Source organism: Orcinus orca, chromosome 8 (genome assembly GCF_937001465.1).
Source record: "Orcinus orca chromosome 8, mOrcOrc1.1, whole genome shotgun sequence".
NCBI lineage: Eukaryota > Metazoa > Chordata > Mammalia > Artiodactyla > Delphinidae > Orcinus > Orcinus orca.
The window spans coordinates 95,140,232-95,154,656 of NC_064566.1; the positions used below are offsets into that span (position 1 = coordinate 95,140,232).

The 14,425-nt window shown below is 44.7% G+C and overlaps 1 protein-coding gene across 11 annotated transcripts in view; it reads left to right on the forward strand.

The window, feature by feature from the left end:
- KMT2A (lysine methyltransferase 2A) overlaps positions 1-14,425 on the forward strand; it is a 76,243-nt gene that overhangs the window by 48,235 nt on the left and 13,583 nt on the right. For 10 of the 11 annotated variants that reach the window (XM_049712896.1, XM_049712900.1, XM_049712899.1 and 7 more), the window contains 12 exons: positions 94-167; positions 1,305-1,498; positions 1,824-1,930; positions 2,992-3,129; positions 4,150-4,308; positions 4,582-4,699; positions 4,822-4,900; positions 5,964-6,124; positions 6,321-6,506; positions 6,718-10,963; positions 11,852-11,932; positions 13,281-13,345. In XM_049712896.1, the coding sequence (XP_049568853.1) occupies positions 94-167; positions 1,305-1,498; positions 1,824-1,930; positions 2,992-3,129; positions 4,150-4,308; positions 4,582-4,699; positions 4,822-4,900; positions 5,964-6,124; positions 6,321-6,506; positions 6,718-10,963; positions 11,852-11,932; positions 13,281-13,345 (5,608 nt within the window). The remainder of the gene's footprint in view (positions 1-93; positions 168-1,304; positions 1,499-1,823; positions 1,931-2,991; positions 3,130-4,149; positions 4,309-4,581; positions 4,700-4,821; positions 4,901-5,963; positions 6,125-6,320; positions 6,507-6,717; positions 10,964-11,851; positions 11,933-13,280; positions 13,346-14,425) is intronic. The other variant, XM_049712898.1, reaches the window with a different exon arrangement.

The following is a 14,425-nucleotide window of genomic DNA, read 5'->3' on the forward strand; positions in this document are numbered from 1 at the left end:
TGACAGAGAAGCTGGTGTGAAGTTGTTGGTTTTTATGTGCTTTCCAAATGAATGGTCACATGCTTACATTTTGTTTGTTTGTTTTTCTGTTAGCAAATGGAACGTGTTTTTCCATGGTTCAGTGTCAAAAAGTCCAGGTTTTGGGAGCCAAATAAAGTATCAAGCAAGTGAGTAAATTCAGTATTACTTTTTTTCGCTTCATCAGCTAGAAATCTGAGCGTTCTTATATTTTTATATTGAGGGGGTTTTTTAGACTAGGTTTTAATATTAAAGATTAATCATTTGAAATGCCTTTTTAAAAAAAATTAATTTATTTATTTGTTTGTTTTTTGGCTGTGTTGGGTCTTCGTTGCTGTGTGTGGGCTTTCTCTAGTTGCATGAGCAACTAGTTGCGCGAGCGGGGGCTACTCTTCATTGTGGTGCGCGGGCTTCTCATTGTCATGGCTTCTCTTGCTGCAGAGCGCGGGCTCTAGGCGCGTGGGCTCTAGGCGCACAGGCTTCAGTAGTTGTGGCACGCGGGCTCTAGAGCGCAGGCTCAGTAGTTGCGGTGCATGGGCTTAGTTGCTCTGCAGCATGTGGAATCTTCCTGGGCCAGGGATCGAACCCATGTCCCCTGCATTGGCAGACGGATTCTAAACCACTGCGCCACCAGGGAAGCCCTGAAATGCCTTTTTGTTGCTGGTTTAGAGACAACACTTAATGTTTATTGCAGTCTGCTGCCCTTTTTTTCTTTATTTATGTATTTGTTGTTTTAGGGAACTTGTGGCATATGTACAATACATGTACTATATATATAGCCCAGTTATAACTGGGTTCTATCTTATTTAGGAGTTTATTAATTAATTAATTTACTTTTGCTGTGTTGCGTCTTCGTTTCTGTGCGAGGGCTTTCTCTAGTTGCGGCAAGTGGGGGCCACTCTTAATCGCGGTGAGTGGGCCTCTCATTATGGCGGCCTCGTTGCGGAGCACAGGCTCCAGACGCACGGGCTCAGTAGTTCTCAACAGTTCTTGATTCTCCATGTTTAACCTTAAATTTTTATTCCAGTAAATCCTTTTGGCACATTGATAAGGTTATCATTTGTTTCTAGATGTTTAACCAAGAGTCACAATACATCGGGATTATATTTTTAAAAATAATAAAGTCCTGTGTAGGCAGTTTTCAAATTCTGTGACTTGTTCTTACAGTTTGTGAAAGGCTTGTGCCCAGGCCTGAGACCTGATGATATCAAGAATTTGACTGTTTTGTACAGTTCTGGGTATCTTGTAGGAGTTCAATAAATACTTGTTGAATCAATTATTTCCAGCAGTGGGATGTTACCAAACGCAGTGCTTCCACCTTCACTTGACCATAATTATGCTCAGTGGCAGGAGCGAGAGGAAAACAGCCACACTGAGCAGCCTCCTTTAATGAAGAAAATCATTCCAGCTCCCAAACCTAAAGGGCCTGGAGAGCCAGACTCACCAACTCCTCTGCATCCTCCTACACCACCAATTTTGAGTAAGACACCAAATGAAGACTTGTTATCCATTTCTCTCTGGGTGCAAATGATTGACTTTGTGACTCTAAATTTAATGTACTTCCGTATTGGAAAAATTTCCTGGTGATCCTTAAATGTAATAAAATCATTATTTTTGCTCACTTGGAATGTTAACAGAGAATTGATACAAGTAATGTAATGGATAGTAAGGTAGCATAACTTGGAACACTTTTTGAAAGTGTTGATTTCATAGGCTCTAGGCTATCTAAGCTGAATTGTTTTCTTTTTTCCTGGATATCAGACATAGTATTGCCAATTTTAACTGTATGTCTTCTGGGTTCCAAGGTACTGATAGGAGTCGAGAAGACAGTCCAGAACTGAACCCACCCCCAGGCATAGAAGATAATAGACAGTGTGCATTGTGTTTGACGTACGGTGACGACAGTGCTAATGTAAGTACCTTGGTGCACTGGGTCCTGCTTAGTAGACTAGCCAATAATGACCTCTTTGTGTCTAAACTTGGTGACCAGTGCCGTTTATTCAGTGAATATTTGTCACTTAGTTTGTGGCATTTGGGGGTTATTTTTCTATAACTGATTTAATTGATTTAAAAGATGAGTTGCCTTAAATTAACGTGCTGATATCTTGTAATTTCTATTGGCAGTTCCTCAAAAAAAGATTCTATGAAAGTGAATAAAACAGAAGTTGCGCATTAAATAGCTTGTGTTTCATGTAGTCGTTAGCAGTGTGGTTAAGGTCCCCGGGTCTGGTGGTTTGCCTGGATTCATTGCTGTGCTTTGCCGCCTACTTGTTGACCTTGGCAAAGAGTTTTACCTCTCTGACCCTCAGTTTCATTTTTTTTTTTTTTTTTTTTTAATTTATTTATTTATTTATGGCTGTGTTGGGCCTTCCCTGCTGCATGCAGGCTTTCTCTAGCTATGGCGAGCAGAAGCTACTGTTTGTTGCCAAGGCATGTGAGATCTTCCCAGGCCAGGGCATGAACCTGTGTCCCCTGCGTTGGCAGGTAGATTCTTAACCACCACACCACCAGGGAAGTCCCTCAGTTTCATTTTTAAAGTGAGGATAATAATAATCTTACCTCAGAATGGTTATGAGGATTAAAGGAAATAATGTATGTAAAGCCTTATTTGGGTCCTGGCACATAGTAAGCTTACAGTTTTTTTAAAAAAAGGTTTTTAAGGCAAGCTGAGAGAACTGGCTTTGAAATATGGTATTAAAGAAGTCAGTGGGCACTTCTGTAAACCTAACACATATTGCTTGTTCTTTAATCCTTTATGATTATAAAATATTTCCAGCCTGTGGAAAAGGTAATGGAAAAAGGTGAGAAGTGAAAACAAAGAAACTTTGAATTGTGATTTTTGTGTGCACCCCTAAGTTAAAGAATTAGGCTTGATTTACTGAAGTTATCCTGAATGAGGTAAAGCTAATACCAAGGAAAACCCTATTTGACATTATATTCTTCAAAGAAAAAAGGAAATCTCTTGTTTCATAGGATGCTGGCCGTTTGCTGTACATTGGCCAAAACGAATGGACACATGTAAATTGCGCTTTGTGGTCAGCAGAAGTGTTTGAAGATGATGATGGATCACTGAAGAACGTGCATATGGCTGTGATCAGGGGCAAGCAGCTGGTAAGAACCTGTGGGTGAATGTTATGGAAGAGACTCCCTCTCAGTTTCCAGATGTTCTTTCTGGGGCTAAACGCTGCCTCGCTGGTGTTTCTCATAGCTCCTTCAGAATGGTTAGCCAGCAGCAAATATTGGTGTACCCTGTAGGCAGATTGCTAGTCTGACCCTTGGAGGATGGGTACAAAAGAAATAGAAAACAAAGTCTTATCTAGTTGGGGAGATAATTCAGATGCCCAAGAAAGGTATTAATTTATTAAGTGATTTAGACAAAATGACCTCAGAGGTTCCAGTTGAATCAGCACTCTGAGGCTCCATAGGGTAAACCCACAGAATACACACACGAAGATGTGGAAAGTGATTGGTAGCAGCTTAGAGTAATCAGAAAAGGCTATGGAGGAGTAAAATTTTTAAAGCTATATTTTGATGGGGGGAGAAAATGAAGGATTATCAGGAAGAAACAAAAAATAGCACATGCATAAGAAACATAAGTAAAATGTGCGGAGAGCACAAATAAAAAGTCTTCCCTGGAGAGGAGCCCAGACTGTGACTGTGACAGAATGAGGTAGTAACATACAGCCTAGTTGAAGGAAATCTTTGAATCACATAAATTCATCAGTTAGGCCTAGTAATTAAGAACTGTTACGTCTCTGACTAGTATAATCTTACCAGAACTGAGTTCTTTCGGATATAACAGCTTTCTACCAAGATAATGTTTTTAACATCGATCTTAAAAGTTTCATCTTCTCTAAATCAATTGTGTATCCTAGAAAAAACTGTTTTGATTCAAGTTCTAAATCAAATTGTAATATTTAAATTTAATAATCATAGGCCGCATGGGCCATAGGAAAGAAAGGATTTGTAGAGGAGGTTTTATGGCTCATATCACTTCTCTGTAATTCAGCAGATTAGCAATAGCGAAATGAATTGTGGGAAACCCGGAATGGGGTGACTCTCTAGGGGAGATGGAAAATGGCTAAAACTTCTGAAAGTCTGACTTGGACTCTGTTCTTTCTGGGTTGTTAGAGATGTGAATTCTGCCAAAAGCCAGGAGCCACTGTGGGTTGCTGCCTCACATCCTGCACCAGCAACTATCATTTCATGTGTTCCCGAGCCAAGAACTGTGTGTTTCTGGATGATAAAAAAGTATATTGCCAACGACATCGGGATTTGATCAAAGGCGAGGTGAGACAGCTTTAGCTGCTTCTTGAATTCTCTAGGAAGAGAGGCTGAAAATAGCAAGATGGTAAACTGTATTTCACCATCCTCCTAGGTGTTCCTAGTAGGTGATTCTAGGTATTCCTAGAATCCCCTCCTCTTAGGAGCAATAACAGAGGCACTGCTAGTGAAACAGAAGGGTGATTTTGAGATATGCTCTGCACTTTCCCTCTGAGTCAGTATCATGAGTATGGTGTGCAAAAGGGATAGCCTAATAGCTACCCTGGCTTTTCGTTTAAGGTGGTTCCTGAGAATGGATTTGAAGTTTTTAGAAGAGTGTTTGTGGACTTTGAAGGAATCAGCTTGAGAAGGAAGTTTCTCAGTGGCTTAGAACCAGAAAATATCCACATGATGATTGGTATGACATGGGCCTTGGTTGTCGGGGAAGGCTGGCTGTGGCACTGGGGTACTTCCTAGTGTTCAGTTAGAAAGTGGGCCTTCTCATGATTGCCTCTGATCAGTTCTTCTTTTCTTACTCAGGCTCCATGACAATTGACTGCTTAGGGATTCTGAACGATCTCTCTGACTGTGAGGATAAGCTCTTTCCTATTGGATATCAGTAAGTAGCTCTGTAGAGAGAAGACGGCAGCCCCACCCCTTGAGCACCCTGAAGCAGTGAGTAGGTCATTAAATGTAGAGCCATACTTGTTAGCGACTTTTAACTAATTCCTTCTTTTTTTTTTTTTTTTTTTGCTACTTCTCGTAGATTGGGACTAAAGTATCATTTTATGTCAGCTAGATCCAGTTGTAGAAGGAAAGTATTGTTGACATAATTTCAGAATCATTTCCAAATAAAACCTAGGTAGAAAACACCAGGCCAGTCTCTGAAGGTTCCACTAAATTCTGTTCACTTCAGTTCAGAAGTCCAGTTTGTTGTCAGGGATCAAACACCTCATGCCTCTGTCCTCATTTTACATTTTACAGGTCTTTCTAAAAATAACCCCTACAATAACAATCAAATAGTCCAGTAAGAATTTGTAATCTTTCCCACATGAAGCAAATTGTTTAAACTTCTAGCAAACTGACGATATAAATTTAAAATTCGCTTCCTCTCTCTTCCCCTTTGGAGTCTCCCTTTTGTTCTATATACTCTGATTTATTCTGCATTTCAATTGTGAAAACACAGTCTCTACTCCACATTTAGCTGGCAGCTCTTAAAGAGCTAGGCTCCGTCAGCATCCAGCAGACTTGAAGCAGTTCCATTTCTCTTGTCTCGTGGGGCTTTTCTCCCAAAGGAAATATGCCAGGTTTGTTCTTTCCTCACTTTGTACACATGGTGGGGCAGTTATCCCTTCCTGAAGGCCAATAACTATTTCTTATAGTATCAATAGTTAGTTGGGTTTTTTTTCTTTGCATTTTAGGCTGTTTTACTAATTTTGTCCCCTGCTTACAACACAATAAAAAAGGATTTGATGCTGTTTTCTGAGAGGCCAGGAAAAACCAAGGACTTCAAAAAACTTGGAAGACCCTAACCAGGAGACCCTCTAATAAGAATCCATGAAATAAAGCTACATTTTATAAATCAGGGAGGCCAGGGAACCTAGGCTGAGAAGAGGTTTTGACAAATGTCAGTCTCTGCTTCTGTCCTCGCACTCACGGTGATCGTTACCATCTGCGTGCAGGTGTTCTCGGGTGTACTGGAGCACCACGGATGCTCGCAAACGCTGCGTGTACACGTGCAAGATAGTGGAATGCCGTCCTCCGGTTGTAGAGCCAGATATCAACAGCACTGTTGAACATGATGAAAACAGGACCATTGCTCACAGTCCAACATCTTTTGCAGGTTAGTCTTTAATCAAGATGGGACTTGAATTCGATTTGGGGGAATATTGTGATTGACGGGTGGGAAAAAGGCATTGCTTTGGGAGGTCACATTTGCTTCTGTTTTGGTACTTACCTGACAGCTGGCTTTTTCTTGGTTCATTTGTTTGATATCTTAATTAAACTTTTTTAGTAAGAGTTTTTATTTCCTGCCACAGAAATTTCACCTAAAGAAAGTCAAAACACAGCTGAAATTGTAAGTCCTCCATCACCAGATCGACCTCCTCATTCACAAACCTCTGGTTCCTGTTTCTATCACGTCATCTCAAAGGTCCCTAGGATTCGAACACCCAGCTATTCTCCAACACAGAGATCCCCTGGCTGTCGGCCACTGCCTTCTGCAGGTAAAAGACTTCACTGACCTACCCGACCCAAGGAGGTCAGCTCAAAGATTAGTTTGTAATACTGTCAGGCACCTTTATCGTGGTGACTTCTGCCAATGGAAAACGTTGATTTTCCGTTAGCTGTAAACATATCTAGCCAAGTCATTGAAACCAGTGGTATAGCACATGTGTCCGATCTGTAATGGACTGTATTACTTTCTCTCTCGTTTAGGAAGCCCTACCCCAACCACTCATGAGATAGTCACAGTGGGTGACCCTTTACTCTCCTCTGGACTTCGAAGCATTGGCTCCAGGCGTCACAGTACTTCTTCCCTGTCACCCCAGCGGTCTAAACTCCGGATAATGTCTCCAATGAGAACTGGGAGCGCTTACTCCAGGAACAGTGTTTCCTCAGTCGCCACCATAGGGACTGCTGCAGATCTCGAGTCAAGTGCCAAAGCGGTTGATCATGTCTTAGGGCCACTGAATTCTAACACTAATTTAGGGCAGAACACTCCCACCTCTTCACATCTGCAAAGGACGGTAGTTACTATGGGCACTAAAACCAGTCACTTCGATGGCTCTTCATCTTCAGAAATGAAGCATTCCAGTGCTTCAGACTCAACATCCAAGAGCTCCTCTTCGAAGGGAGAGAAGACCAAAATGCCGAGTTCCAAGAACTCAGAGGGATCGGCACATAATGTGGCTTACCCTGGCCTTCCGAAACTGGCCCCACAGGTTCATAATGCAACAGCTGGAGAATTAAATGTTAGTAAAACGGGCACTTTTGCTGAACTGTCTTCAGTGCCATTTTCTTCTAAAGAGGCCCTCCCGTTCCCGCCACTCCATCTGAGAGGGCAGAGGAATGATCGAGACCAACAGACAGATTCCAACCAGTCAGCAAACTCCCCTCCCGATGAAGATACTGAAGTCAAAACCGTGAAGCTATCTGGAGTGAGCAACAGATCGTCCATCATCAACGAACATGTGGGATCCAGCTCCAGAGACAGGAGACAGAAAGGGAAAAAATCTTGTAAAGAAATGTTCAAAGAAAAGCATTCCAGTAAATCTTTTTTGGAACCTGGTCAGGTGGCAACTGGTGAGGAAGGAAACCTAAAGCCAGAGTTTGTTGATGAAGTTTTGCCTCCTGAGTTCATGGGGCAACGACCATGTAATAATGTTTCCTCTGATAAGATTGGGGACAAAGTCCATTCTATTCCAGGAGTCCCCAAAGCTCCATCCATGCAAGTAGAAGGGTCTGCCAAGGAATTACAGACACCCCGGAAACGCACAGTCAAAGTAACACTGACACCTCTGAAAATGGAGGGTGAGAGTCAGTCCAAGAATACCCTAAAAGAAAGTAGTCCTCTTTCCCCTTTGCAGATAGAGTCAGCATCTCCAACAGAACCAATTTCCACTTCCGAAGGTCCAGGAGATGGTCCAGTCGCCCAAGCAAGCCCGAATAATACCTCATCCCAGGATTCTCAAAGTAATAACTATCAGAATCTTCCAGTACAGGACAGAAACCTAATGCTTCCAGATGGCCCCAAACCTCAGGAGGATGGCTCTTTCAAGAGGAGATATCCCCGTCGCAGTGCCCGGGCACGTTCTAACATGTTCTTTGGGCTCACCCCACTCTATGGAGTAAGGTCCTATGGCGAAGAAGACATTCCGTTTTACAGCAGCTCAACTGGGAAGAAGCGAGGCAAGAGATCCGCTGAAGGACAGGTGGACGGGGCTGATGACTTGAGCACTTCCGACGAAGACGATTTATACTATTACAATTTCACTAGGACAGTGATTTCTTCAGGTGGAGAGGAACGGCTGACACCCCATAATTTATTTCGGGAGGAGGAGCAATGTGATCTCCCCAAAATCTCACAGTTGGATGGTGTTGACGATGGGACAGAGAGTGATACTAGCGTCACAGCCACAACGAGGAAAGGCAGCCAGATCCCAAAAAGAAACAGTAAAGAAAACGGAACAGAGAACTTGAAGATGGATCGGCCTGAAGACACTGGTGAGAAAGAGCACGTCATTAAGAGCTCTGTGGGCCACAAAAATGAGCCAAAGATGGATAACTGCCACGCTGTGAGCAGAGTGAAAACACAGGGACAGGATTCCTTGGAAGCTCAGCTCAGCTCATTGGAGTCAAGCCGCAGGGTCCACACAAGCACCCCCTCAGACAAAAACTTACTGGACACCTATAATACTGAGCTCCTGAAATCGGATTCAGACAACAACAACAGTGACGACTGTGGGAACATCCTGCCCTCAGACATTATGGACTTTGTACTGAAGAATACTCCGTCCATGCAGGCTTTGGGTGAGAGCCCAGAGTCCTCTTCGTCGGAACTCCTGAATCTTGGTGAAGGTTTGGGTCTTGATAGTAATCGTGAAAAAGACATGGGTCTTTTCGAAGTGTTTTCTCAGCAGTTGCCGACGACGGAAGCCGTGGACAGCAGTGTCTCTTCCTCCATCTCAGCAGAGGAGCAGTTCGAGTTGCCGCTAGAGCTGCCGTCAGACCTCTCTGTCCTGACCACCCGGAGTCCCACTGTCCCGAGCCAGAACCCCAGTAGGCTAGCTGTAATCTCAGACTCAGGAGAGAAGAGAGGAGCCATCCCAGAAAAATCTGTGGCCTCCTCTGAAGGTGACTCCTCCCTGCTGAGTCCAGGAGTAGATCCCAGCCCTGAAGGCCACATGACTCCTGACCACTTTATCCAAGGTCACATGGATGCAGACCACATCTCCAGCCCTCCTTGTGGTTCGGTGGAGCAAGGTCATGGCAACAATCAGGATTTAACTAGAAATAGTAGCACCCCTGGCCTTCAGGTACCTGTTTCCCCTACCGTTCCTATCCAGAACCAGAAATACGTGCCCAACTCTACCGATAGCCCTGGCCCGTCTCAGATTTCTAATGCCGCTGTCCAGACCACTCCGCCCCACCTGAAACCAGCCACCGAGAAACTCATTGTCGTTAACCAGAACATGCAGCCACTTTATGTTCTCCAGACTCTTCCGAATGGAGTGACCCAAAAAATCCAGCTGACCTCTTCTGTTAGTTCTGCACCCAGTGTGATGGAGACAAACACGTCAGTATTGGGGCCCATGGGAAGTGGTCTCACCCTAACCACAGGACTCAGTCCAAGCCTGCCGACTTCCCAGTCTTTATTCCCTCCTGCTAGCAAAGGATTGCTCCCCATGCCTCATCACCAGCACTTACATTCCTTCCCTGCAGCTACTCAGAGTAGCTTCCCACCAAACATCAGCAGTCCTCCTTCAGGCCTACTTATCGGGGTCCAGCCTCCTCCAGATCCCCAGCTTTTGGTCTCAGAAGCCAGCCAGAGGACAGATCTCAGTACCACAGTAGCCACTCCATCCTCTGGACTCAAGAAGAGACCCATATCTCGCCTGCAGACCCGAAAGAATAAAAAACTCGCTCCCTCTAGTACCCCTTCAAACATCGCCCCTTCCGACGTGGTTTCCAACATGACATTGATTAACTTCACACCCTCCCAGCTTCCAAATCATCCCAATCTGTTAGACTTGGGGTCACTTAATACTTCATCTCACCGAACTGTCCCCAACATCATAAAAAGGTCTAAGTCCGGCATCATGTATTTTGAACAGGCGCCCCTGTTACCGCAGAGTGTGGGAGGAACTGCTGCCCCGGCGGCGGGTGCAGCCACCATGAGCCAGGATACCGGCCACCTCACGTCAGGGCCTGTGTCTGGCTTGGCCTCCGGTTCCTCCGTCTTGAACGTTGTATCCATGCAAACTACAACCGCCCCTACAAGTAGCGCGTCCGTTCCGGGGCATGTCGCGTTAACCAACCCGAGGTTGCTTGGTAGCCCGGATATTGGCTCCATAAGCAATCTTTTAATCAAAGCCAGCCAGCAGAGCCTGGGGATTCAAGACCAGCCTGTGGCTTTACCGCCAAGTTCAGGAATGTTTCCACAACTGGGGACGTCACAGACTCCCACTACTGCTGCAATGACGGCAGCATCTAGCATCTGTGTGCTCCCCTCGACTCAGACTGCGGGCATAACGGCTGCTTCACCTTCAGGGGAAGCAGAAGAACACTATCAGCTCCAGCATGTGAACCAGCTCCTCGCCAGCAAAACCGGGATTCTCTCTTCCCAGCGGGATCTTGATTCTGCTCCAGGGACCCAGGGCTCCAACTTTACCCAGACGGTAGATGCTCCTAATAGCATGGGGCTGGAGCAGAATAAGGCTTTATCCTCAGCTATGCAAGCCAGCTCCACCTCTCCTGGGGGCTCTCCGTCCTCTGGACAGCAGTCAGCAAGTCCCTCAGTGCCGGGGCCCATGAAACCCAAACCAAAAATCAAACGGATTCAGCTGCCCTTGGACAAAGGGAGTGGCAAGAAGCACAAAGTCTCCCACTTGCGGACCAGTTCTTCTGAAGCACACATTCCAGACCAAGAAGCCAGCACGACACCCCTGACCTCAGTCACAGGGTGAGAGATGCAGACCTTGGCTCTGCTGGGTCTGAGGGGTTTCATGCTCTGGAGTAGAGGCTGTTGAAGTGGTCTTCTGGGAGGGACACACCTCGGCCCACGTTACATTACTTGGGTTTTCTGGGCTTTGATTTGATTTTTTTTTTTTTTCCCCCCCTCACAGTGCTGATTTATGGAGTAAAATTTAGTTCCATCCGTTGGCAGTTGGTCCCTTGGATAGAACCACATCTTTTTTTTTTGGTATGCGGGCCTCTCACTCTCGTGGCCTCTCCTCTTGCAGAGCACAGGCTCCGGAAGCGCAGGCTCGGCAGCCATGGCTCACGGGCCCAGCCGCTCCGCGGCATGTGGGATCCTCCCGGACCGGGGCACGAACCCGCGTCCCCTGCATCAGCAGGCGGACTCTCAACCACTGCGCCACCAGGGAAGCCCAGGACTATGTCTTTCATTGCTCTTTGCTCTGACTTAGAACAGTGCTGCTGTTTGCGCCTGTTTCTTTTTCGCTGAGGCTTAGTTAGGATACTAAGGGATGATTATTCCTGTCTGGAGGGCAAAACCACCTGTTGTAGATCTCATGGTGTCCTTTTCTGAAACATTTTCATTAAAATATATGTAAAGTACACAAAGTGAATTTTTATCTAGGTATGCATCCATGTAGCTGCCATTCAGATCATAACATAAAAGATTTCTAGTCTTCCAGAAGGCTCCTGGTGCCCTCTCTTAGTCAGTACCCCCCAAGGTAACCACTGTCTAACCCGTATCACCACGGGTTACTTTTCTCAGCTCATAAATTTTATCAGATCCTGTTAGATTCTTCTTTAGACTGACCTCCTTGTTGGGTACATATTTACTGTTGTTTTTCTTGAAAAAATACAAATGATTCTGTTCCAGGGCTCCAGGAGCAGAGGCTGAGCAGCAGGATATAGCTAACGTGGAGCAGTCGCCACAGAAAGAGTGTGGGCAGCCTGCAGGGTAAGTGTAAGACTTAGTTCCCAGAGGTGAAGCACTCAGTTCTGTCCACCTCATTTAGAAAATAGTCCTTCCTGATTTGTGGTTGTTTTTTTTTTTTTTGGCCAAAGTTTTTTTAATGGAATTAATACATGCTTTTAAAGAAAAAAACAAAACAAAACACAGAATTATTTAAATAATGGGTAACGGTTCCATGTTCTTCCTGCCTACCCTGTTCCCAATTTATTGCCTAGAGGTAATTGTTGCTTGTAATTTGTTTTCATTCACACCAACATTTCTATGCCTACAGATATGCATGGTGTACATTTGAATCTGTATATACCTTTTTTTTTTTTTTTGCGGTACGCGGGCCTCTCACTGTTGTGGCCTCTCACGTTGGGGAGCGCAGGCTCAGCGGCCGTGGCTCAAAGGCCCAGCCGCTCCGCGGCATGTGGGGTCCTCCCAGACCGGGGCATGAACCCGCGTCCCCTGCATCGGCAGGCAGACTCCCAACCACTGTGCCACCAGGGAAGCCCCCGTATATACCTTTTACATAAAATAAATAATGCCGTACATACTGTTCTATACTTGTTTTTTTCAGCTATTGTATCGTGCACATATCTCTGTGCCACTTCATTTTTTAATGGCTGCCTCCAGTTCTGTTGTGTAGACCTACAGTAATTTATTTAACTAGTTCCCTCTTGATCTGCATCTGAATTGTTTGCAGGATTTATTTAATTATAAAAGGTGAAAATAGGTATGATTTACTGGTTCATCATGCAGGCTGCTTTTTTTTTTTTTTGGCGGTACGCGAGCCTCTCACTGCTGTGGCCTCTCCCGTTGCGGGAGCACAGGCTCCGGACGCGCAGGCTCAGCGGCCATGGCTCACGGGCCCAGCCGCTCCGCAGCATGTGGGATCTTCCCGGACCAGGGCACGAACCCGCCTCCCCTGCATCAGCAGGCGGATTCTCAACCACTGCGCCACCAGGGAAACCCAGCTTTTGCTTTTAATTAAACCAGCTAATTCACTTAAGGAACTCCGGAACTGCTTCTAACAAGCGTCCTTTTATTTTCTTCTAACAGTTAAGGGTATGAGAAGAATTTTAAGGACACAGTCTACAACTCCAAAAGCAGAAAATTCATGTCAAATGTTTGGGAGAGAATCTCACAAAAGATAGTTGATGTTATGTATCTTACAGTAGTGTGGTGGTGTGTTCATTCAACAGGTTGTTCACAAAGCATGCTGTGGTTCATGTCTAGTGGTTGTTTTGTATAACTGATACAGCTGTATGGTAGATTGTGGACAGTTTTTATCTTTGAATTGAAGAACTAGCTGGTGTTACATCTCACATTTGGTTTTCTTTTCATGTAGGCAAGTGGCTGTTCTTCCTGAGATTCAGACAACACAGAATCCAGCAGATGAACAAGAAAATTCAGGTATGTGGGTGGGTAACGGGTTAGAATCAGAATTTCCAAGCCAGAAGTACTGTAAAAGTCACCTTCTCTACCTACTGATTTTCTAGATTAAAAAAAAAAAAAAAAGTCAAAGCGCTAAAGATGTTAAGTGATTGGCCAAAGGACACGAAACTAAAACCTATAAATACTCTTCTGCTCTGTTTGCTGTAACAGCAGTGTGACTGAAATAGCTCACAATAAGCTGTCTTCATCCTTTAGTTGTCACTAGTGAAGACCAAGAACCATTTTTATTATATAATATAGCCAGATGTAGGTTATGGCTCCAGATACATCTCCATAGCACTTCTGTCCTGATGCATTTCATCAGTAAACAACTAGTCGCTTCAAGACTAGAGAACTCTGGATATAAGACTCTGTCCTTTTCCGTTGAGGGGATTCCCAGAAGAAAACCAGGCAGAGAAAATGCTTAGCCATACGATTTGGGATGCAGTCACATTCTGCTGATTTGCTGATTCCTGCAGAGGATTGATACGTCTCTGCAAGAAGGCAGTGTGTGGGGTGGTGGCTGAGAGTACAGACTCTGCAGTCAGCTAGGTTGAAATCCCAGCTTTACCACTTACTAGCTCTATGAACATGGGCTGCTCAACCTCTCTCTGCCTCCGTTTTCTCACCTTTAAAATTTAGATCATTTCTCACCTACCTCATTGGATTGTTGTGAGGTTTATCTGAGTTAATACAGGAAGTTCCTAGAAGAGTGCCTCATAGGTAGCGTTTCATACATGTTAACCATCGTTATTTTTTAGCTTTGACTCTGTTGAGGGCAATTACTTATTGAAAAACTGTCAGATTGTCATACCAGAAACTACCAGAGAGACAGCATAACTTCACATTAAAAAAAAAAAAAAATTCTAGTTTTGGTCACTTCCTAGCTCTAACCTCAGGCAAGCTGCTCCACCTCTTTGCACCTCAGGTTTGTTACCTGTAAACGGGAGTAAATAAAACCAGCTGTGTGATGCTGTTAGGCCTGGAGACAAAACGCGCATAAAGTCCTCAGTAAGTGTTTGCTGTGGCATCCACTGTGGCCCCTGTCTGTTTTCTCCC